General features: G+C 39.1%; 1 protein-coding gene across 1 annotated transcript in view; it reads right to left on the bottom strand.

The window, feature by feature from the left end:
• Nbas (NBAS subunit of NRZ tethering complex) overlaps positions 1-23,585 on the bottom strand; it is a 367,894-nt gene that overhangs the window by 335,092 nt on the left and 9,217 nt on the right. Inside the window, 4 exon segments of the mRNA XM_032907488.1 lie at positions 10,434-10,532; positions 11,497-11,630; positions 13,858-13,991; positions 19,909-19,952. Of these exon segments, the coding sequence (XP_032763379.1) occupies positions 10,434-10,532; positions 11,497-11,630; positions 13,858-13,991; positions 19,909-19,952 (411 nt within the window).

Below are 23,585 nucleotides of genomic sequence, written 5' to 3'. Positions count from 1 at the left end.
TGAACATCTCTACCTCCAGGTGAGGCAATACTTTGTGGCTAGGCAGCCACTAGACAAAACTGCCTGTTTCATCTGCAGACTAATACTGTCCAGAAAAGGACAAATTATGCAGAATAGTTGACTGATAAACTCTGCTAAGACAGGGTGATCAGCCCTTCAAAAACCTGCATTTCAAGAGTCTGTCAGTTGATTTTGGGCCAGAAGGCTGAAGACTTGCACTGAAGATGTTGCTAACAGGGGACTGTGCTAGTGGAGATTTGTCTCTACAACCTCTCAGTTCTGGAAGCCATGTTAGGCTTCCTATGTGTATAGATATTTGGTCATTCAAAATTTCTGACGGGTTGAAGACTGATTATAGTCTCATAGCCTATCAGGCTGTTTAACTCTGAAAATACATATTTTATTAGATAGTTATCAGACAGTATACAAGCTAGCCAAGATATATATATTTAAGCCTTTCTTAAACTGGAATGGATAACTAAATGTTCTGTTTTACTGATATAGTGATGGACTGGGTGTTGAGAATGTGATATGCTTTACAAATTGTAGAATGGTTAAAATTTTACTCAATTTATATGTAAGTGAAAAGGCTTTTTAACTGGACAAAAAGGGGGAAATGTTGTGGTTTGCCCTGAAGTTATCTGTATTTTGATGCTAATTCCACTGCCCCAAGGACAGTCACGGTGTTTTGTTGTAACAATAGAAATCTTAACTAAGACACCTCCTCAAAGGTTTGGGGACATAACAATTCTTATCAACTGGTGAGATTATATTTACAGTTCAAATGTTTAGGGATGGTAAGAATGTTTAAGGACACGAACCTATCACCATTATTAGTGTGGCTGCATTTACAATGTACAGTGTGAAATATTTTTTAAATATAATGAAAAGTCACAAACTAAAATCATGAAAGCTAGGCTGGCTCAGAGCACTGGCTATCTTTCTGAGGATGCTGGTTCGATTCCCAGTGTCCACATGAAGTTCACAACTCCAGTCCAAAAGGATCCAAAACCCTCTTCTAGCCTCCATTGGCACAATATACACATGGCGCATAGGCACAGATGCAGGTAAGACACACATACATAAAATAAAATTTTTTAAATTTAAATAAAATCATAAAAGTTGCCTCTTAGAGGGTTAAATATAGGAATGAGGCAGGAAGTTAATAGTTAAGTTTGAGCATTCTCAGCCTTACCACTAAAATAGCTGCTAGATTTTTATAGAAATTAAGTCTACAAACAGGAAATATGGTAGAAAATAATTTATAGTAATAATGTTAATTTTCTCTTTCATTAAATTCCTTCATGAATAATACTCAGATACAGGGCATGGGCAGAAGGTGCTGGGCTGAGGGTTTAAGTTCAAATTCACATTTAATACCATCAGATAAAGAACAACTATATTATCATATAAAGATACTTATGTAACCTTTAATTATAAATAAAACTCTCTAAAGCACATGATTCACAATGCTGATTTTTTTTTTCCTTTGCCTTGTTTTAAGTAGATTTATTTTTGGGTTTTTTTTTTTGTTGTTGTTGTGGTGGTGGTGGTGGTGGTGGTGGTGGTGGTGGTGGTGGTGGTGGTGGTGGTGGTGGTGTTTTCACTGCTTGAGAATTTCATGCACAACTACAACATGTTTTAAACAATTCTATCCTCACTCCTCTCCAACTCCTCCCATACCTCATCACTTTTCCCTCCCAAACTCATGTACTGTTTTTATTTAGTCAACTGAGTAAGTGTAATACTATGTGAGCTTGGGCTAAGGTCACCCACTAGAAAGTGGACAGCCTATCATGGCCCACTTTCAAATTAGTCTGACTCTCCTTCCTCCAGCAGTCATCAATGGCCAACAGCTCTGCAGCTGTGGGTAGGACTCTGAGCCCTTCCTTCCTCCATTCTGGAATTGTAGCTGATTTAGTCTTGTACATACAGTCACGGCTGCTGTGAGAAACACATCTAATACTGTTCACTGGGTCAAGAAAACATGCTGGGGTCATAGGCACTAGGGGAAAAATCTACTATTATTCAGCTAAATGGACAGGTTATTAAACGGATCCTAACTATTTGTCTTTACACCCATATATTAGTACAGCTCTCGGCCTTCATTAGTGAAGTTAATAATTGAGACACAGAATCACAACTGGTCAAAGTACAGAACATAAGAGACTCTAGAGTGTCGGGCCTTAAGCGGATCTGTATCACACCCCCTCTCCCCGAGGCTCAGAGATCATCAAAGGAAGCGGAAAGACTGAAAGGAAGACATCACTTCATCATAGTGAAGGATGCTACGAATCAGTGATCTCCAGACATGGCAAGGCCATGCACTCAAAAACAAAGCTGTTTCCTTTACAAAACCAAGAGGGAGAAAAAGACATTCCATCTTAATATCTTCAATGTGAACTTCTGTGGGAATTAGCAGGAACTATCATGGTCTGGGGAGTCAGTGCATAAAGCTGAAACACCTTTGCAGAAAAGTGTGTGGTCTGAAGACATGTCTTTCTCATGAATAGTGCACACAAAGTATTCAGTAAGCAATTGAAGGACTATCAGACAAGGCCATTTCTAACTCTCTTGACACTGATGAGTACCTGAACTCTCCCACTTTATAGTTAATGAATATAATGTGCATGGCCTACTTAGCAGGCTCCTGTTCCTGTCTGTACATTGCCTATGTCCACAGCTTTTGATGCATACTCCTCCATAGAAATGAGCGTGGACCAATCCACTGTAGATGATAATATTAGTAATCACCAGGAACCACTGACTACAGCAGCAACCTTGGAGCTAGGTACAAAACAGCATCACAGGGACATGAAGTGCATGGAGGAAGACGTCAGCAAGGGCTTCCCAAGGAAGCAGCCTTTGAAAGGCTCCCAGACACGCAAACCAAGGGAGCCTGCTGCACAAGAGCACAGCTGAGGCTGTCACCGCTGTAGCAACTGTAAAAAGTGCAGTGAGTACCTGCAGCCTCTAAAGAGCAAGCAAGAAGCAGGAGAGGAAGTGCGGATGGCTGTTACCGTCACAAATACTTAATCACGCTCGGTTCCTTACACTTAGCACAAGTCACTGTGGCGTACAACTGTTGAAACCGAGTCACGACTCCAGCACTTGGTGGAGCTGAATGCTTCATCTTTGATTCTTTACAGCCTTGACCCAGAGAGTTTCACTCCAGAAACACCTCTGTAGGGAGTATGTAAGGAACTGTAGCTGCACAAAGAGAACAGTCTTTGTCCTTGGCTTAACCTCTAAGCTTCAGCTCTCCTACCTGAAAAACGAAGAGTTTAGCCAATGGCAGATGAAAACTGTTCCAGCTGGAACACTGGCACTGTAAAAGTCAAAGCAGGAACATGGGTGCCCGAAAATAAGAGCAGGCTGCTACGTTAACTCGAGCTGGAATAAAGCAAGTGAGGCAGCCACCGCTGCCTGCCTGAGGAAAGGACAGACAGGCAGTACAAGGCCCTCGGCACTTACCTTATGTAATGCTGATGAAATTGAGTCACACTGAAAATGCATTTCAAGAACTAGAAATGGTTCATTAAGTGTCTTAAATAAAGTAATTGTTGGAAGAATCTGCCATCTAGTGGTATGAAATCCCTTCCAGTTTACAAAACAAAGAGAGCTGGAAGTAATAACCCACCTGGAATGACCCAATCAGCATTCAGAAAGCACTCTCCTCAGCGTTCAGCATTCCATTACCTCAAAGTAGTCCCATTTCCCTAGAGACTGTGTCCTCTTCCACCTCCAGAGCCTCCCAGGACAGCTATGGCCCCACTTAGTGTGTGTGGAAGATAGTCTCGACCTAACCATCCTTCAGCAACACAGTTCACCGCTGCCAACCACTCACTGAGAGGCAACCTGATGGCCCAGCTATTATTCTCTGTAAATGTTGCAAGTTTGGCTTAAGAGAAAGTTCGCTTCCAGAACAGTTTTTTCAATCATCCAAATACTTGAAATTTCCCTCTGCGCAGTTATGACTTGAATTATTCCCACTGACTGTATGAACCTCGAGTGTTAAATTGTCCAAATGAAGGCTAGAGAGGGCCTCTTGTTCTTTCTCACTTATTCAATTATTCATACAACAGTGCTATGGCTTGGGTGTGGTTTGCATGTAACCTCAAGGCTCTGGCTCCATGTGCTGAAGTTTGATCCCCGTTGTAAAGTACTAAGAGTGTACAAAATTAACCCAACTGCAGCGCTAAGAGATGGAAGCCTTTATAAGTACTAGGGAAAACAATTAGGAGGAACCCCCATGATTAAACTCAGTGGTGGAGAGACCAGATGGGGGCTGGGACCTCTCTTTCCCCTTGCTCTCTCCCTCCATCACCCCCTCTCTTTCCATGTGATTATCTGAAAGGCCACAGGATTCTCTGTCAGCATGAAAACTATCCTCCAGATAATGCCCACAGAACTTAGAACTTCAGAACTATAAGCCAGAATAAACTTGTCTTAACAAAAAAGGAAAAAAAAAAATAAAACCAAGCCTCTATTATCTCCTGATAGCAAGAACAAACAGACTAACAAAAACAGCTACTTTGAAATGTGACATATACCATGACATAATAGATCTTGAAGAGTAATAGGTAGCAAATCACACTTAATAGCAGCTGCATCACGTTACCTATTTAATGAGATCACTGAGTTGTACTGAAACTGTTGGCCAGTGTCACCAAGAATTGTTAGCATGAGTATCTTTTCAAAAGGACACTTCCTCCCCCGCCAAAAGAGGAGTATTTTCTCTGCCTTTCAAAATTGTTGAGAAATAATCTAAAGTGGCTAAAACTAAACAGTAATTATGTAATTATCAAAGACCTGATGGAAATTCAAAGCAGAATAAATTTTGCTTATAAATATTTACAATTGAATTAAGAACAAAGACTAAAAATACTATACACTGTTAAAAGTAGTGTCATTTAAAATGTATACACATCTTGTATTACGTCATATTAAACAACATTATTTGTGAGCATAGACCACCAAGATTGACTATACACTCCTGAAGTTCAGGGAGCACTCCAGATCTCCTCCAGCAAGCATTCCACCCACCATGTAATAAATGTGCAGTGTCAAAGCTGGAGAAATGCGCACTGGTTTAAAGCACTTGCTGCCCACGCAGAGTACCTGGGTTCAAAACCCAGCATCCATAGAGTGGCTCACAACCATGTGTAACTCAAGTTCCACTCTCTTCTGACCTCTGGGGACACTAAGCACACACATGGTACACACACATACATTCATACAAAATATTCATATACATAAAATAAATACATCTTTCACAACGATTTTAAATTCAGTAATGTTTCCTCTGAGAATGCAGTAGAGGTAAGGGGCTCAGCCAGGACCACAGTACAAACAAAAATAAAGCCAGCAGATCAAAGAAAAGAAAAGGAAGACAATGGTGGCAGACTACTAGAGGAAGCAGGGGGCAGGGCATAGTTTGAGAGTTTAAGGAGATAAAGTGCACGTCTGGGGCTGACTGAGATATGGAGGGGAAACAACCAAGCATGTCCACAGAGCCGAATCCCAAGCTGCCCAATTAATTTCTGTTTCATGTTACACAATTCACCACCTCAATTTCTCTTCTTGAACAAGGCTTGCAGCACAAGACAACACAATGAATTGCATAAAAACCATGAGTTTGTGTATTATCAATTTATCCAAACTCTACTGTGGCTGATTTATTGTGTACTTATAACAACCTTGTAGATAATGAATGAATGAGAAGAATATCACATGCTTATATTCTAGAGAAACAGAAAAGTGATAAATATTTTATCTTCTTTCATTTAAAAAAAAGACCACCCAGTGAAAATATAAACTGCAAAGCAAATGTTTTCTCCTTCCCAGTGGGACATTTGCATTCACCCCTGCATGACAGCAACACTCAACAAGAAACATAAGTGTCATCCATCTCCAAGCCAATGCTATCGAGTTCCATGACTGCAGAAGCAACAGGAGCGCCTCCTTTAGTTAAGAGTACACCTTTCTACCACTCATTAAATAGACCATTCCCGCTATGAAACATGCCGTGGGATGCTTAGATTCTCGCAGGCTGGGATTACAGGCATGTACTGGCATTCCTGGGCTGGTAATTAACAGAAATCTTTAACTAGCCAGAGAGTAGGTTTTAAAGGAACACATGTCACATGTATTGCCTACAGAGCTCTATGTGATTCAACACTCAGCATTCTCCTTTTGACCTAAGATAACTAATATACTTGTCAACTGGCTCCTTCCAAAGCAGCCTCCCTAGTCCTAGACAACACAAGGACATTTCCAACTGAAGAGCTAGCTATTCTGTCTGCAGGAACCCTAACAAAAAACAACCATCCTCACCTTCTTGCCTGTCTTTAACCTACATGATATTTTAAATGTGTGTGTGTGTGTGTGTGTGTGTGTGTGTGTGTGTGTGTGTGATGTGTAGAAGCTGTTTTTCTCCTTTTCAGTCCCTTAATCTCCTTAACTCAAGTCATCAAGTTTCATGACAAGCAGCTTTGCCTGCCCAGTCATCTCAACAGCTAGACTAGTAGACCAGTGATTCTCAACCTTCCTAATGCTTCCTAATGCTGTTACCCTTTAATAAAGTTTCTCATGTTGTGGTAACACCCAACCATAAAATTGTTTTTGTTACTACTTCATAACCATAATTTTGATATTGTTATGACTTATAATGTAAATATCTGATATGTAGGATATCTGAAATGCTGAGTATCTGATATGTAACTACTGCGAAAGGGTCATTTGACCCCCAAAAGGGTGATGACCCACAGGTTGAGAACCACTGCAAGCTGTCATCTGCACTTTACTCTCCACTTCTGATCACTTTTTCACTAGCCCTTATCACTCCTCACATATATCATGCCATTATTTGTTGCCTGTAGACCGCTCTACAGTAAGTTCTACTTGGTCTAGCAGAGCTGCAGACAGGAGATACCAATGCTCACGGACTTAATAAGAATGGAAATGCACGGGGTTGGGGATTTAGCTCAGTGGTAGAGCGCTTGCCTAGCATGTGCAAGGCCCTGAGTTCGGTCCCCAGCTCCAGAAAAAAAGAAAAAAAAAAAAAAAAGAAAAAACAAAAGAATGGAAATGCACTAATGAAATGCTGCGAGCATTCTAGCTGCGCCTGCACTAACAGGTGCATAACAGGAGTACTCACCAGTAAAACTATGGTATGAGCAGTAAAGGACAAAAGCAAAGCATTGCACAAACCTAGCAAGTGGGTGAGAAAAATCAATACCACTGTCCACAAAGAGGAGTCAATATATAACATGTAAAATTTAAAAAAAAAAAAAAACAATGTAAGCATTTTACTTCAATCTTAAAAACAATGTATGCATGTAGAAAACAAGAATCTGGAGCACAGTATTATTTTAGGACTAGAAATTATATTCAAACATCATTCACAAATACAAAAGGTAAAAGAAAGAAAAACTGTAAAGACAAGTGGCACCTTGAGAAGTATCCACCATGAATCTCACTCATACAGAATGAACCTGCAGATTATACGGGTTATACTAAATGTGAGGACCAAAATACCTAATTAAAAAACCCTATGATAAGCATCCATAGTGAGTAAACAGGAGCAGCCAGTTAACATACGAAGAGCTGTCCAACATCATTAGTAGCCAAAGAAATACAAATTAGAACTACAATAAGATTTTTGCTTTTTCATTATTAAGTTTTTGCAATGTATAAGGAGGAACTGAAGACCACACACATGTACCCCTGAGCTGCACCTGTTCCATCCCTGAGATATTCTTTCACAATAGACATTCAATCTGATACTAATCCCACCACCAGGAGTACCAATTCCCAAGGCTGTTTTGCAGCTCTCCACACACTGACTGTAAGGCTCTATTGCTGAAGACAATGCCCACACAATTCACCGATCGTGGAGCTGCTGCCCACCTAGAGCACTTCTCTCTTTGGAGTACGGTTTTTGGTACTGGAGGATTGTATTGTGCACACTAACAAATGAGAAAGGCAAACATCACCTACAAATCCTTTGCTCTGCCAGTATGACCTACCTGCACAATACACTGGTACAATAGTGGCACACTCCTGTGAGAGAAGCCGACCAACATGGGATTGAACTTAAGGTCTATCCATCTCCAACACAGCCCAAGTGACCAAGAACCTGAGACTAGACAGCCCACGGAGCTGGGGGATGCAATACTACTGTTCTACTGAGAGAACATAGCAACACAGTGACTCCTAACGACATTCTGTGATCAGTGCCTTGCTCGGACACCATCAGAGAACTGTTCCTCCTGCTGCAGATGGGAACAGATACAGAGGGCCACAGCCAAACAAATGCAGAGACAGGAAGAGACCTTGAATAGTTAGCCCTAAATGTGATGCTTTCATCAAATTCCTCCATTTGAGGAAGCCTTTGGAAGAGGAGGCAAAAGTGTTAGAGTCAGAGGGGATGGAGGACACCAAGGAAACAAGGCCCTCCAAATCGACATAATCAATGAATGGAGAGACTCACAGAGACTGAGGCAGCATGCACAGGGCCTACACAGGTCTACACCAGATGGAGTCCTAGAGCTGAAAGGAGAAGTGGACACATGCCCACATTCCCAATCCTGACACAATCTTCAACTGATAACCACTTGCAAATGGAAAAATAATTTTCTCCAAAGGAGTCTTGCTATGAAAGTAAGTCATTCTTAAGGGTAGGTCCCATGTCAAGCAGATGGTCACACAAAGCAAATTCAATGACAACTTTGGAGGTTCTTAGTATCAAAATGTTGTCAGGGAATTATTTTTTAACCTTATAGAGCCTTTAGGTATATATTATGACTTCTAGTTTTGGATGTTTATGGGATTCCTGTGTGTATAAATGTGTGTGTGTGTGTGTGTGTATATGTGTGCATCTATATGTTTCTTCTGCGTTTTTTTTTTTTGCTCTTTTTCTTGCTTTCTTGTTTTGTCAGATTCCAATTTGTTTGTTGTTGTTTTATCATCATCATCATCATCATCATCATCATCATCACCATCATCTAGATGTCTGTTAGTTTTCTAAGGAAGAAACACAAAGAGAGGGAATGCACATGGAGGGGGGATGGGGAGAAACTGAGAGGAACAGAAAGGCGGGAGCTGGCATCACAATATATAGTATGACAAAAATCGGATTTTGAATAAAAGGGAAGAAAGCATAGCAACAACCAAAAACTGTAGACGAATAGAAAAGGTCACATGTTGATGGTAAATTGATACCACTACCATGAAAAATGTTTGGCTTTATCTGATAAACTCGGAGATGTATGTTCCTAACAATGCAGTCAGTCAGGTCCTGGTTCTGCGTCCTACAGATACTTATGAACATTTGTGCCAGAGAAACGCATGATGATTAGTAGCACAATATGATTTTCACAACTTTTAAAACACCCTGAAAAAATCAAACTTTCATTTCTAGGAGATTGTACTGCACACTATTGATAAAATGAAATATCCTACTAGTAGTTAAGAAATAAACGAACTAGAAGAGCAGTGTAAATCAAAAGGCAAGATTTAAACCTTCTGTGTGATTCCATTCATGTGAAACAAAACAGTAGACTGAATACGAAGAAGTGATCACACTGTAAAGGAGGAAAGGGAACAAGAGTCATGGTGAAAGGCAGGGTTTTCTCTTAGTGTGTGTGTGTGTGTGTGTGTGTGTGTGTGTGTCTGTATGTGTGCCTGTGTGTGTCTGTGTGTTCATGTGTGTATCTGTCTGTCTCCACATGTGTCTCTGTGTCTGCATGTCCATGACTATATGTATGCAAGTTCTTTTACCATATATAAATTTCTTAAAATTCTAAGCAAAAAGCTATAGACTTGTACACGAATGGCATACAAAGCTTGTGCACATTCTTAGAGACTGAAGAACAATGGCAGAGAGTGTTAAGAGTCACCAGTAGACATACACCAAACTAAAAGTTCAGAACTCATGTTACATGCATCTGACTCAAAACCTGACACTCCTTCCACGTAGAGAACTAGACAGGTAACTTGGAAAAATTACAAAATACATGCAAATAGCAGAGAAGATCTGAAGAACAGAGAGAAGGTATTGAGAGGAGCTGCGTAAATAACAAGCAATCAGCCTGACTCTGAAGGGGAAAGGTGATGTCTACTGAGGCCTTGAAAGGCACTGCACGCACAGTCCTTCAGCCCTCCCAGTAACACTGAGACAGGTACTATCTACAAATAAGAGAAGGGTCCAAAAGTCTAATAGAACACGACAAATTTCCCAAAGAAATTTCCAGTGTCTTGTCTCCTTCAAAGAAGTTCTCCAAGCCAGACCAGAGGCAGAAGGATCAGCGTGTGAATACAACAATATTACGAATATTAGACATAATTTTACAGAGGAGGACAGAATGATGAAGGCAAGATTCCTATATGCACCCAATAGTCAAATACATAGGAAAACAATGACTGCTTACCTATGACCGGGGTGGTAAATAGCGGTATTTACTCCATGCGGATAATGATCAGCAAAGCTGAAACTGTGACTCTCTTGGTAGCTCTGATTTGTCCCAACACTAAAGTTATACAAAGCACAACAGAACGAAGTACCATTAAACCACATGGACACCAGTAGATGCTGTAGCAGCTACACTTTAAAGACAGACAACACTAAACACTCTTGAGGACATTTTAAAAAACAGATGCATTACAGTGTGGCTATGACTGAAATAATCATATTGTTTAAGAGTCTGTAGTTTCATATAAAAACAAACTACACCATCCTATGGCCCAACAATTCCAAAGGAAGGTAATGACCCAGGGGGAATAAGAATATTTAACCATAAAGACTAATGCCAGAATGGCCACAGTACAATCTGTGCTGTGATCCAATGTCACAAATGATCCAGTTTGCATACAAGTCTATCTATAAACAAATGAACAAACAAACCATTATCTATCTATGTATCGATATGTAAATACATTTTATTCAATTTACGAAAGATGAATCATTGGTAAAATGGAATAAAGTAATGATATGCCAAAAACTGATAAATTTCAAAATATGCTAAATCAATGAGATTCACTTAGCAAAAGATTATATATCACATGATTCCAATGATGTGAACTATTTCAATGGGAAAAACTAATTTATGATTAAAAATCAAAACTTTTGAAAATGGTATTTGTTATGAGGTAGATGTGGAACAGAGAGGGAGGAGGGAGCTCTCTAGCATAGTGTAATGTTCAGTTTCTTCACAGAGGTCTGAATGGTACAAACCACAGCACCTAGCAAACTAATGGGGAGCTAAAACTAAGACCTGAGAATCCCACTATATGCAGATTTCGTCTCAGAAAAAAAGCTATGATCAAATAATGAACTCAGTGATATATACTCTCAGGGATTTGATGTTTTGATGTCTTTCAACATGCCTAATGTATTTGCAATTACTTATAAATTGATAATAAAAAAAAAATCAGTATCTAACACTAAATCAGAAAAATAAACATTACATCAAGTGCTTTCCAATGCATTTTTACCTGACAAGGTAACTTCTAAGTTCTCCTCGGTAATTGATGACCAAGAGCTCTGCAGACCACTGTGCACTTGCTTTGTATTCTAAAAATACCAACCCAGCAATGGCGTAGCTTAAGTCCCCAGCAAAGACAGCCGCCTGAAACAGGAGAAAATTAAGTCACTATAGAGTAGCAGATAATTTAGCACATGCTTAATTGGACAATATCCCAGATACCAGCTCTGACACCAAGTTTAGGCCAGGCTCCTAACCGCTCAGCTAGATAAGCACTTTTCTATTCAATTTCTCTGTAAATAAAGAGGAAAAGTGAAAAGCAAGAAATGGCACCATACTGCTCTTTCAAAAACAATGCTTTCAAATATTAATCTCCTCTGCAACAGCCTATGCTAAAAAGACGTCAGGTACTTTCCCTGTGCCTACTCAACGACCTGAAGGGAAAAGTACAGCACGCAATGTCAGCCTTTCTTCCCATCAAGCAACTGCACGTATGACCGTGCAGGTGGAGATCTGAAAGTCTAAGCACCTTTGGAGGAAAATTGACAGTAGTTCACCAAGAATGTGACCAGAATCAAGAACATTTTAGGCTAAAGACAAATGAGAATCAGCAGATAGGCAAGGTTCTCTAGTCTCTCCTTACTTACTTAAAAATGAGGCACAAATGTCTTTCAATGATAGTGTCCCTCTGCAGCAGGCAGAGGACCGAGAGGCACACCCAAGTCAGTCTGTGAGTCTCTGAAATCAGTCAGGCTTTATATGTTCCGACGTCACTTTCCCACAGTGCACAGCACGCAGCCCACTCCATTTCCCTGTGCGGTCACGTCTCCCCTTTCATAAGCCTCAGCTAAAACAGTGCACAAGCTCCTGACTCAGATTGCTTCCTTGGGTTTTCACTTTTCAATTAAGCTCCATGAATGCAAAAATATTACTATCAATTATCATTGTCTGCCTTTTATTATATTAACCCATCTCTTGTCAAATTAATTTACAGGGACACAGAAATTGAGAAACACAGAGAGAAAACAGGCTTCTCTCCAATATTCTAAATATATCTTCATAATCTGGAACTATTCAATAAATATTCAATAAAGGCCTAATCCAACCTAAGAGAGTCTACAAAGATGAAAATATCAAAACACATGCCGAATTTCACAGTTAGTACCAAGGCAAAACTGTAAAACATCTCACAACATTTAACAATGATTACATGCTTAAATGATCATGTGGTGGGTATACTAAATTAAATAAAATACATCACCCATAAATTTCACCTGTTCCTCACTAAAACTACTTGAAAATGTAAAAGTATACTTAACCACATAGATAAACTCTCATTGTCGTCCCACTGAACAGCGCTGGCCTGTTAAATGGTGATTTGAACCTTAGCTTGGTTTTGTGGAGCTCCTACAATATGAGGCATTCTTTCCAATGTTTCCACTTGCTATTTCTTAGGAAAATCATTTTCCGTATCATTGATTTTCAACATTAACGTCTTAGATTGGTCCCATTAGCTTTCCTCTCCTCTCCCTTTTAGTTCCTGTCTTTTTTAAGGTAAAAGTCCAGTTTCTTGTAAGTAGTTTCTGTTGCAATGGCCCACTGATTTCTTCTCTCACTATAACCTGTCAACAATCCATCCTATGATTAAAGAAAAACTGATAAATCCTAAATGTAATTAGGGTCAGAAGATGGAGAAAAAGCAGTAGAAGGCAAAGCATGGAACCAACACACAGTGCATACTAAAACCATGACTTAAATCCCATCAGGACCAACCGCGGGCCCACGTGTCACGCTGCTTGACTGTTCAGCCAGCCAATCTATAAGCAACTGACTGCTTCCCTAACAGATGGTCCTCACCTCCTAAGCCTCCCCGCTTCGCACCCCACCCAGCTGTTCTACAGCGGTGTAGAGCCACTGTGAGCCGTGTCTGCCTTCTCCTTAGTCTATGAGGGCTCTTCACTCTAAGTCAGGAGACAGTTTCTAACTGGTACCCAGCCTTGCTCCTAAACACAGGAGAAATTCTGCCAGGTCCTGACCCTTTATTTTTCTGGCTAGTCTTTATCATGACTCAATAAACACTTCTATTCCAGACACCCCTTGATCTTAAAAGTTCAATCATTTTTAATCATTTCTTGTTATAAAACGGATTACACTTACTGAGTGTACTTCAAATATAAAAATAAATAAATGCTATATAACTACAATTACCTAACTAGATGCCAAATATTTAAGAACATAGTTTATTATTCTCATTTATACTTGTATTCACCTCTTCACACTCATTCATTGCAACATTATACATAGGAGAGAGAGAGAGAGAGAGAGAGAGAGAGAGAGAGGCTGAGATTGATTATTCAAAGTCCACACTTACCGGGGCAATGACAAAGAGCTCGCTGCCCATGAGATCAAACACCCTTACAGTCCCTGTGCTCTCAGCATAGGCCAGCAGTGTGCAGTCGTAACTCCATGCCACCCGTCTCCACTGGGGCTTCGGGTCTTTTGGAACTATAACAAAAAGAAGAGAAGTGTTTTAAACAATATATAATAAAGCCAGCTAACAGTTTTAATGACTCCAACTAATGTAAGCATGCAGTAGGTGCCTCCTCTCCTAAAGTGATCTAATGCTTCAGTCAGCAACAGTTCCCAGAAACCTCCTTCACGACACAAACCATGGCAGGCTGGCTCCATTACTTTATAAGCACAGCAGTGAACTGCTGCTAGAGCACGGATGGATGCTGAACATGCCCGAGACTAGACAGAGCTCAGGAATAAGTTACTCAAAGTCCTTATGAAATTAAGAATAAGCCAAAGCATGAAGCCCAGGTCCTTAAACCGGGAGGTGCCATAGAGGGCTGCAAATCTAACTAGAAGAACTGAGAAAAGTTGACAATGATGAAAAGACTTTGAAAACACAGTGACCAAAACTTGATTCAAAATCAAACACATACTGAATCTAGCAGCCTTCACCCACACTGTGCTATCAAGCTGAACCATAGTCTCTGGACATACAACACATGCACTTTACATGTGACACCATACAACACCATAATCCTCCCCCAGAGTCAAAAACGACTGTATGTGGTGAACCATAATCTCTCTACTATACATACAAAATTTTCTGCTCTTAAGGAAATATAATTTTATTTACAGAAAACAAAGACTTTTAGTATTTTCCTACCCTCATCCCTCAGCATGTACCAAATATTTGGACTGTAATATGTTAGAATGTTTGGTTTTAAAGTTGCTATTTGAGTTGATGGCTTAAGAACTTCCTCAAAGAATTTTAGTTGAGAATTAGGACACAACGTCCCACAATTTCTAAATGGTCTTGAGCACACTTCTGCCACTTTACACTGGGTATTTATGTGAAGCGCAATCTCAGCATTGATGACTAAAACATCAGACTGTGGGTCAAACTCTGCGAAACACTAAACAAGCTTGACACATAGTAGCACATAGGCAGGCACATCTATCTCAGGAGTGTGAGGGTTTGTCTTCCTCTGCAATAAAAACGAAAATTATACATAGTAAATCAATAAATACTCTATTTGCAGACCTAGTATGTATACCTATATATCTGGGTTCATGTAAAAATTCCTCAGACAAACAGGGGTCACGAGTAGAAAAAGCTTAAGTAGCATCAGCCTAGAGAGTGGGTAAAATAGTAATTATTCTAATCACTGAGTTCAGCTCCTCTAAAAATGCAAAATATTACAAGTACAACTGAGATCCTTTAAGTATTGGCAGTGTATATACCAAGAATATACAACCTAAAAATTAAAGAAGGAAATATTTTGAGGTAGATGAATCAAGAACTACTCCTGATAACATTTAAGATGTTGATAATATATACCATAATAATTCTAATAAAACCATATGCAAATCAGTTTTAAAATTACAAATAAAACTTCCATATGACCCAGAAATCTCATTCATAATGATTTCCAAAGCAAATGAGATCACTGTGTTTAAAAAACATCTATGCTCCTGGGTTTTTTATGCTATTATTTACAACAAGAAATAGAAAGTGTGTTAATCAACTGATCCTACCCTATTTTTTAAAAAGTCAATCCATGTGTATACAAGATTATGAAAGGTTATTAATTTAAATACATAGGAAGAATGCAAATTAAAATTAAAGATATTACTTTTTCTGCTTCCCCATATTACGTTAATTCATTAAAACTGTTATCACATTTACTACTAAATAAAAAGTTTCAAGCTAGACTGCCCATTTCAAACCAAACAAACAGAAAAACAAAGTAGATATATTTACTCCTAATCAAATCATTAACTGTGTTAAATATAAATGTTCTAAATACTCCAATAAATGACAGAAATATTTAGAGTATGAAAAAGGTAAGTCCAATCAATGCGCCCTGCAAGACACATATACTAAATAAAGCAATCAGGGTATGAGCTGGGAATGGTGGCACAGGGGCGTGTGAGCTCCAGGTCAGCCTGGCCTAAGTAGCAAACCCTGCCTCAAATAATTAATCAAATAAACAAACAAACCTACTAGGACAGGAAAGGAAAACAATGCCATGCAATAATAGTAATTACTCCCAAACCATCTATGCTAACACTGAGCCCAGCCAGGAGTGCCACGAGATAATGAGGGACAGAGTAGCATAAGGAGCCATTTCATCAAGGAGACAGTACATGAATAACGGATAGAACTAAAAGGTGTTTTGTTTATAAAAGCACAAGTAAAGCTGGAAATGTCAACTCGTCTTTACAGCATGGTATCAAATTCTATACAAACTTCAGAAAATAAAACAGGAACACCGCTCACTCAAGTATACAACCAGAAAGAAATGAAAACAGTCTGCGTCCCTGTGTCCCTCATGGATAGGTAAACATGCAGATGCCCATGTCTACACAAAGTGTTAATAATGGCCTTGGAAAGAGTCAAATACAATATCGAGCTGCTTGCTACTTGGCTCAATTTTATAGGGATGTTTAGGGTTGTCTTGGTAATTTTAAGACCTGAGTCTAAATACCCTGGAAGTTATCTACCATGAAAAATAGATTAAGAAGGCAACTTGAGGAAGTTTGCCTTAAACGTCAACCTAAAAGAGTTCGCAGCCAACACTCAGCAGAGAAAGCAGATTACATAACAGTTTATTTTTGCAAAACAGACTCTGCTATAGGTTTTAGAGAAAATCTTCTGAAAATGACCAACACTCATCTCCTAACTGCGGTGGGTCTTTATGTCGACTTTTGTTCATCCTAGGTTGCTACTAAGAATATGTATTATATTTTCAATAAAAAATAAAATACTTTCACTAAAAATTCAAAAAAAAAGGAGAGAAGGGATGTTGATAATCTGAGACATTAGACTCACACTTTGAAAACTGGGTTTTTCATTTCAAAATCTGGGCATTTCAAATAGTTTATGTTTTCTGTTACTTTTCAGGTCAAGACATACATTTTGGTTGTGAGCCTAGGCTTAAACGGATGAGCCATCTCTTCAGCCCAAGACATACATTTAAACTCATTCTAATGGCATCTAGCAGTAAGCTGATAAGGATTTGGGAAGTCAGAGGCAACCAGGGGCTGTCAGCCTGCACATCCTGAACTTGAAGGCCAATGGGTTCTCTCTCAGCATTCTTACAATTAGCAAGAAAATGAAAAACTCAACACAAAAGCTCTTCAAAAGTTTAACCCATCTTCTATTTTTAAGACAAAAAGAGGAGAAGGAGGAAAAGGGGAGGAAGAGGGGGAGGAAGAGGAGGAGGAGGAAGAGGAGGAAGAGACAATGACTGAATTAATGGTCTAGCAAGCAGAGCCAAACAACTTCCAGTCCACATTTCAGACATTCTCAAATGGCCTATCTTTTATAAAACAATAATTGAAAAATATCAAAGTGGAACCAAATAGCTCCTCTTTCAGTTTGCAGACTCTGCAATACGTAGTCTTAAGAATGCATTAACAGCAAGCTGGCTCTTCCTCCCCAGGCACACACATGAAATAGCATTTGGCATATGGGAGTGATTCCCATAAAGATGAATCAAATAATAAGCAAATGATCATTGCCTCGCATTATACAAAATAGAGAGAAGCCATTAATGCAGCATTAAGGTCATAAATTCCCACATCCAGAAGCCAACAAAATACAGCATTAGTTCTCACCGCATTAGCTCATCTAGGCTGCCACATTAACAGTACACACTAAAAACCTCAATAAATAGAATTTGTATGAAATACAGAATAGTTAAACTTCCCATTTTCATGTTAACTTGTGGCTTTTCAGTTTGCTTACTAGGTAAGAACAGGTACCTAAGGCCACTACTCCAAAGGATTCTCCCTAGGTCAGGATCACTCCAACACTGAGCATGCTCAGAAGTCTATCTCAGACTTCCTACACCTTCAGCAGGCAAGAAGGCTGCACTGGAGAACATGCAAGTGAAAAGCCCACGAGACTCTTCTGTAGGCTTCTTGACCTAACATCTGACCTAACACAGCAACTATGTTAAAAATACTACATGAAGTAAATGCAGGGAATACCTGAGACCCACCTTGATTGTTCACATTTAAACACTGTTTTGCCTTATTATCTTGGAAAGGCGACTCCACAGAAAAGGCTTATCAATGCACAAGGTCCTACTGTGGTTTGTATACACAGTACACAACATGAATAAGAAGCAGGACTGATAATTATTCAAAATGTATATATGTACTATAGTATACAAAACAAATAAAATAAACATTTACTCTCAAAAGTTTCCAAAATTAGCCAATAGACAAATACATACTTGTTCATAAAAATCATTTCATTAGCTCCCACATATCATTATCAACCTAACAGAGTCAAAACCTGTGTGAAAACCATGTGTGGGAAGCATGTTGGGCACTAGACATGTATGTGACTACCATCTAGAGGAGCCCTGCCTTCAAAGAATTTACAATCTCTTGTGGTTAAGTGTGAAGTATTCCCCCACACACTCTTATCTTTGAGCATTTGGTCCCCAGGTGGCAGTACTATTTGAGAAGTTGAATATGTTTTCAAAGTGGAGTCTTGCTAAGAGAAGTGGATCGGTGAGGGGTGGGCCTTGAGCTTTTATGACCCCACCCCACTCCCCATCTCTTCTGTGCTTCCCAACTGAATATTTAGCCAATCACACAGTCCTGTTTCCATGATGGACTGTAAAACCTATGCCAGCCAGAATAAATCCTGTCTTCCTTAAGTACTTTTGGTCAAATATTTTGTCATACAATTTAGAAATTAACACAATCTAAATTGGGAATCAGAAGAGCCAACTATTAAGAAAGGAAAACCAGGGTTAAGTGTTGTGATACAGGCAGTGACAAGTAACAGAGAATCCGGACACTCACAAACGGTAGGGAAGAGAGCACAGAGGAACAGTCTGCAGAAAGAGCTCACTTGACCTCACAAAGAAGGAACTATATCAAGGGAAGAAGGCATGACTCCATTAGATCAGGCTGGAGTAAGCCTGCAGCGTTCTTCTAATTAGTGATTGATGGGGAAGGGTCCAGCCCATATGTGGAGCCATCCCTGGGCTGGTGGTCCTGGGCCCTATAAGAAAGCAGACTGAGCAAGCAGTGGGAAGCAAGCCAGTAAGCAGCACCCCTCCATGGCCTCTGCATCAGCTCCTGACTCCAGGTTCTTACCCCGCCTGAGTTCCTGTCCTGACTTCCTTTGAAAATGAACAATGCTGTGTAAAACCTCTCCTCCCAGCTTGCTCTCATCATGGTGGTGCATAACTTAAGAACCGTGACTAAGACAGATGGGTAGGCTAAGATGGTCCTGAATCCTGAGTTACAAAATAAGAACTCAGTTCCACAATCAGGAATAATCAACTGAGAAGTTTTAGGTAGAGTTGCAGTTCCTAATAGTCACTGTTTTACATGTTCTAAGTAGCCATCATACATCACTGTGTAAAGGTGTACACAACCAATTCATATAATCTCTCTATAATTTAATATTTTAAAAGTATGTGCATACTAGCAATAATGCAAATGAGGCCAGAGACTCTGCTAGCTTTCTGACAATGAAATAAAATATCTAATTTAAGCTTATAAGTATTAGTAAGAAAGACCAAATCACATACTTTTACTAGTTTTTGTTGAAAAACTCTGAATTTATAAATAAATGTTTATCCCTGTACTGATTCCAAAATAGAAGATTACACTTATAAATTACTTTTTCAAAACAAAAAATAGCCTTGAGTATTTTAAAACAGTTTGTTTCAAAGTCCTAAAACATATATGTGTGTGTGTGTGTGTGTGTGAAAGCAAAATATTTAAAGATTAAAAATTGAATAATTTAAATAAGTTTAATATAGTCATAAAAATAATTCTAGTAAACCCTTTTGGAATACTATTCACACTTTACAGGAACGCTGTAAACCATTACTAATTGAATTTTTTTATATTTCAAAATTTTGGAAACTCTTACCTTGACATTTCCCAATAATTGATGTAAAATCATCTTTTGCAGACCTACAAATATATGAGAAATAAAAACAATAGTTTTACCCTAAGGACACCAATATGTAAGCCTATAAAACACCTGAGATACTGTGGTCTACATGTGCCTATGTATAACAGTAAGCCATCCTCTGTCACATAGGTGGTGGTTAGTGTCTCAACTGGACTCTCTCATTAATAACAACCTTTGGTTACACAAATGTTGCTAGAGCAGGAGCACAGAGCTCCAACAGAAGAGTGCGTAAGCACTGTCTTATGATACAGCAGGAATGTTTGTACCACAGGCCCAAGATTCTGAGTCAGTTGAGAATGGGCCTAAGTAAGATTATTGGTTAAAGCCCCACACATTGATACCAGTTAAGAACCACTAATCCATACCATATTTCAAAGTCTATCACATAGAAAAAGAGAGTTTTATGATGTCTACTTTAAAAATCACATAACATAAATAGGTTATAATACATGAACCAGAGACCTGTCTACAATCTGTAATTTTGAAATACATAACTTAGTAGTATAATTATAATTAGTACAGACTGCATTCAAAATAAAAGCTGGTGAACTTTCTAGAACATAATTTAATATCAATTACCTAAAACTGTAATGTCTATAGGATTTGACCTAGTAATTTCACTTCTACAAAGTTATTCCCAGAAAATGATTACAGATTTATATAGTTATCAAGGAAACCAATACAATCTAATTTATAAAGAAGAAAAATACATCAAGTATAAAGAAATTAGTTAAATTTTGCTGTGCGTATCCAATGAAATATTATGCAATTACTATACCTGACATGGAATGATTTTATATTAGATTAATTTCAAAGGTTACTCAGGAAAAAAGTAACATAAATTTTAAAATGTAAATTAAATTTATAAATCACAAGAGTGATTCAGAAATTGGTATCAAATAGAATAAACAATATTACCCACTAATCACACACACACACACACACACACACACACACACAAAGTACTAAAGAAGGTATGTTAAAATATTAATAGTAAAATAGTTGAGGAGTCAAACAAATTAATTTCTAGTTCTTTCTTTCTATTAAACTGTATTTTCTATTATTTCTAAAGGATCTACTAAGCATTGCATTTACAATAATTTACAAAACTTTTAATATTTTAACTATTTTTCAAATGTTGTTATGGCTCCAAACATAAATACAGAAATAAAAATCTAAGACAACATACTGCTCAGCCCCGAAATGGAATGAGGCAGAAAGAACTCACTCTAAAATGAAAGTGGCCTGACTCCAGCTCAGTCTCTGTGACTGAGACAAAGGATTAGTGTTTCCCTTCTTTAAATAGAACAGGATGACAGCACCTCACACAAGTCAGAGAAAACACTGAACGAATGAATGAATGAATCAATGAACGAATGAATGAGCACTACTTTCATCCTTACTGTGAGGTACAGGACTGCTGCTGTTTTGCTATGGAAGAGAAAAGCTAGCTGGACATGATGGTTTTGCTAAAACATCATCGATCATTCCCTCTAGTTAAGCAAACTCTGGGGTGGGAATAGTTACACATGCCTTCCTAAGAGTTTCTTCGCATCTTTTCTGGGTTCTTTCACAGCTTCCAATTAGTCCCCATATAAACAACTCATAGCCATATGGAATTATTACTTCACTACTTAAGAAATAAGGCAGCACATATTGACCAATTATAATTTGTAGCTGCTGGCAAATTACAAATGAAAGAGTAATTCACACATTGTTATTTTATGCAAAGTCTGCCCTAGCACAGGCAAGTTAAGGACAGCAAGCATCCTAAGTGATTGACAACATTTAACACACCACTGGAAAATAACCACCCAAGTATTATTGCAAAAAAGGAGGCCTACCTCTTAAAAACTCAACTGCTTCAGCTTTTCAAGTCTCTTTTCTCAGCAACCTTCCCCATTTTAACTGCTTCCTAACAGCAAATAATGATCTATGATACTAGAAACAGCTCCCACACTTGACACACCCACTCAGTGTTACTACGATTACCACGAGACAATCTCACATTGCACCCCACAGGCCCATGTGCTTTACCACCTAGTCCCCAGCTGGTGCTGTGTTTGAAAAAGTTGTGGAACCTTTAGGAGGTGGACATTTGCTAAAGGAAGTTAGTCACTGAAGGAAGGCCTGGACGTCATACGGCCCAGCCCCACTTCCTGTTCTCTCCCTGATTCCTCACTGCTGATGCCATAAGACCAGCTAGCCCCACACTCCTTCCATCATGCCTTTCCCGCTATGATAGACTGAGATGCAGTCCTTGGAACTCTAAGCCAGAATAAACTCAGTGAACCTACGTTTGTCCCGTTAGGTCGTCTGTCTCAGCGATGTTAACGTAATTAAGGCACAAACGCTCTTCACTATTGTAGATAGAATGCAAGTGGAACAAAAAGAGCCACAGTCTTTAAAATTCAAGAACTCCAATATGGTGGCACGCATCTGTAACCCAAGCATAAGGACTAAAAGTTCTAGACCAGCTGGAGAGCCTACGTCAAACGAAACTTCCAGGACACTCACTATTGCTGATCACTCCTCACTTACTGGAAAACACTTCCTTTTTGGTTACTGCAAAGTCAATACACATGCTTATATTCATTCAACAAACACAACTGAACACCAGCCCTGAGCAATGCGCACCCCCATAACTCCCTCTTACCATCTGTTCTTCATATTCCTCAGGGAAAGGCCACATTTATCCATCACATGTAGACACTAATTCTTTAGATCATGGCAACAGGCAAGTGGGAAGTGACGTTCTTTGAGGGGAGCTGATTGAGCTACATCACCAGCCCAATATTTATGGAAATATATCACGAGGTAAAGAGACTATGCTTAATTATAAAGAAAACACAACACAATCCAAGCTGCAGACTCTCCGTCTCATTCACACTGCACTCCTGGTAGATGATGGCACATGATGGAGTCGGAGACAACAGAGAAGCTAAAGACAATGAGAGGGGCAAGCTGCATCTCACCAAAGCACAGCCCGGCTGAAACACAACACAAAACCTGAGGGGACAAGAACAGATCCTGAATTCTTGTGCCAGCTCCTCATTTTTAAAGTCCAGGAAAATCTACACAACCCCTTAGATGTGCCAGGACTCTGTGAGTTAACAGAGTACTTACAACACCAGCAGTGGCATTAACTTACCAAGAGTAACAGTAAGAGGGCTCAACGTTACCTGTGTTGTGGTTTGAGGAGTTCCACACAGTGTGCTCTCAAAGGCTTCCTGGTGGAACTATTTTCACACCGAAGTTTATCTACACAAAGCTTTTGCAAATCATCCTTTCAGCAAAAAATTTTATTAGTAAGTTTCATGAATCTTTGGTCAAGCTCTCCATCTCAGACCTCACTATCTTGATCACACATCATGCCCTGACTGATATACCAAAAATCACTTCACCCATCTTCTCTTTTCCTGGGAAAAATGAATGTTATCTTCGGACTGCTGTGTATAAGTAAGGTTGTTTCTCAAAGCACACTTCACAAAACTGCAACAAATGAGTTCTCTCAATCCCTGTGAACAATACAAACACTGCCAAAATAGGATGCTTCAAGATGCTGTTAAAAACAACACTAACACAGAAGGATCCATAATGCCACATCAGGTTAAATTACTTAGCATGGAAAG

The sequence above is a fragment of the Rattus rattus genome, chromosome 7 (assembly GCF_011064425.1).
Source record: "Rattus rattus isolate New Zealand chromosome 7, Rrattus_CSIRO_v1, whole genome shotgun sequence".
Lineage (NCBI taxonomy): Eukaryota > Metazoa > Chordata > Mammalia > Rodentia > Muridae > Rattus > Rattus rattus.
The sequence above is the reverse complement of the archived record's forward strand: the minus strand, read 5'-3'. Positions and strand labels throughout refer to the sequence as shown.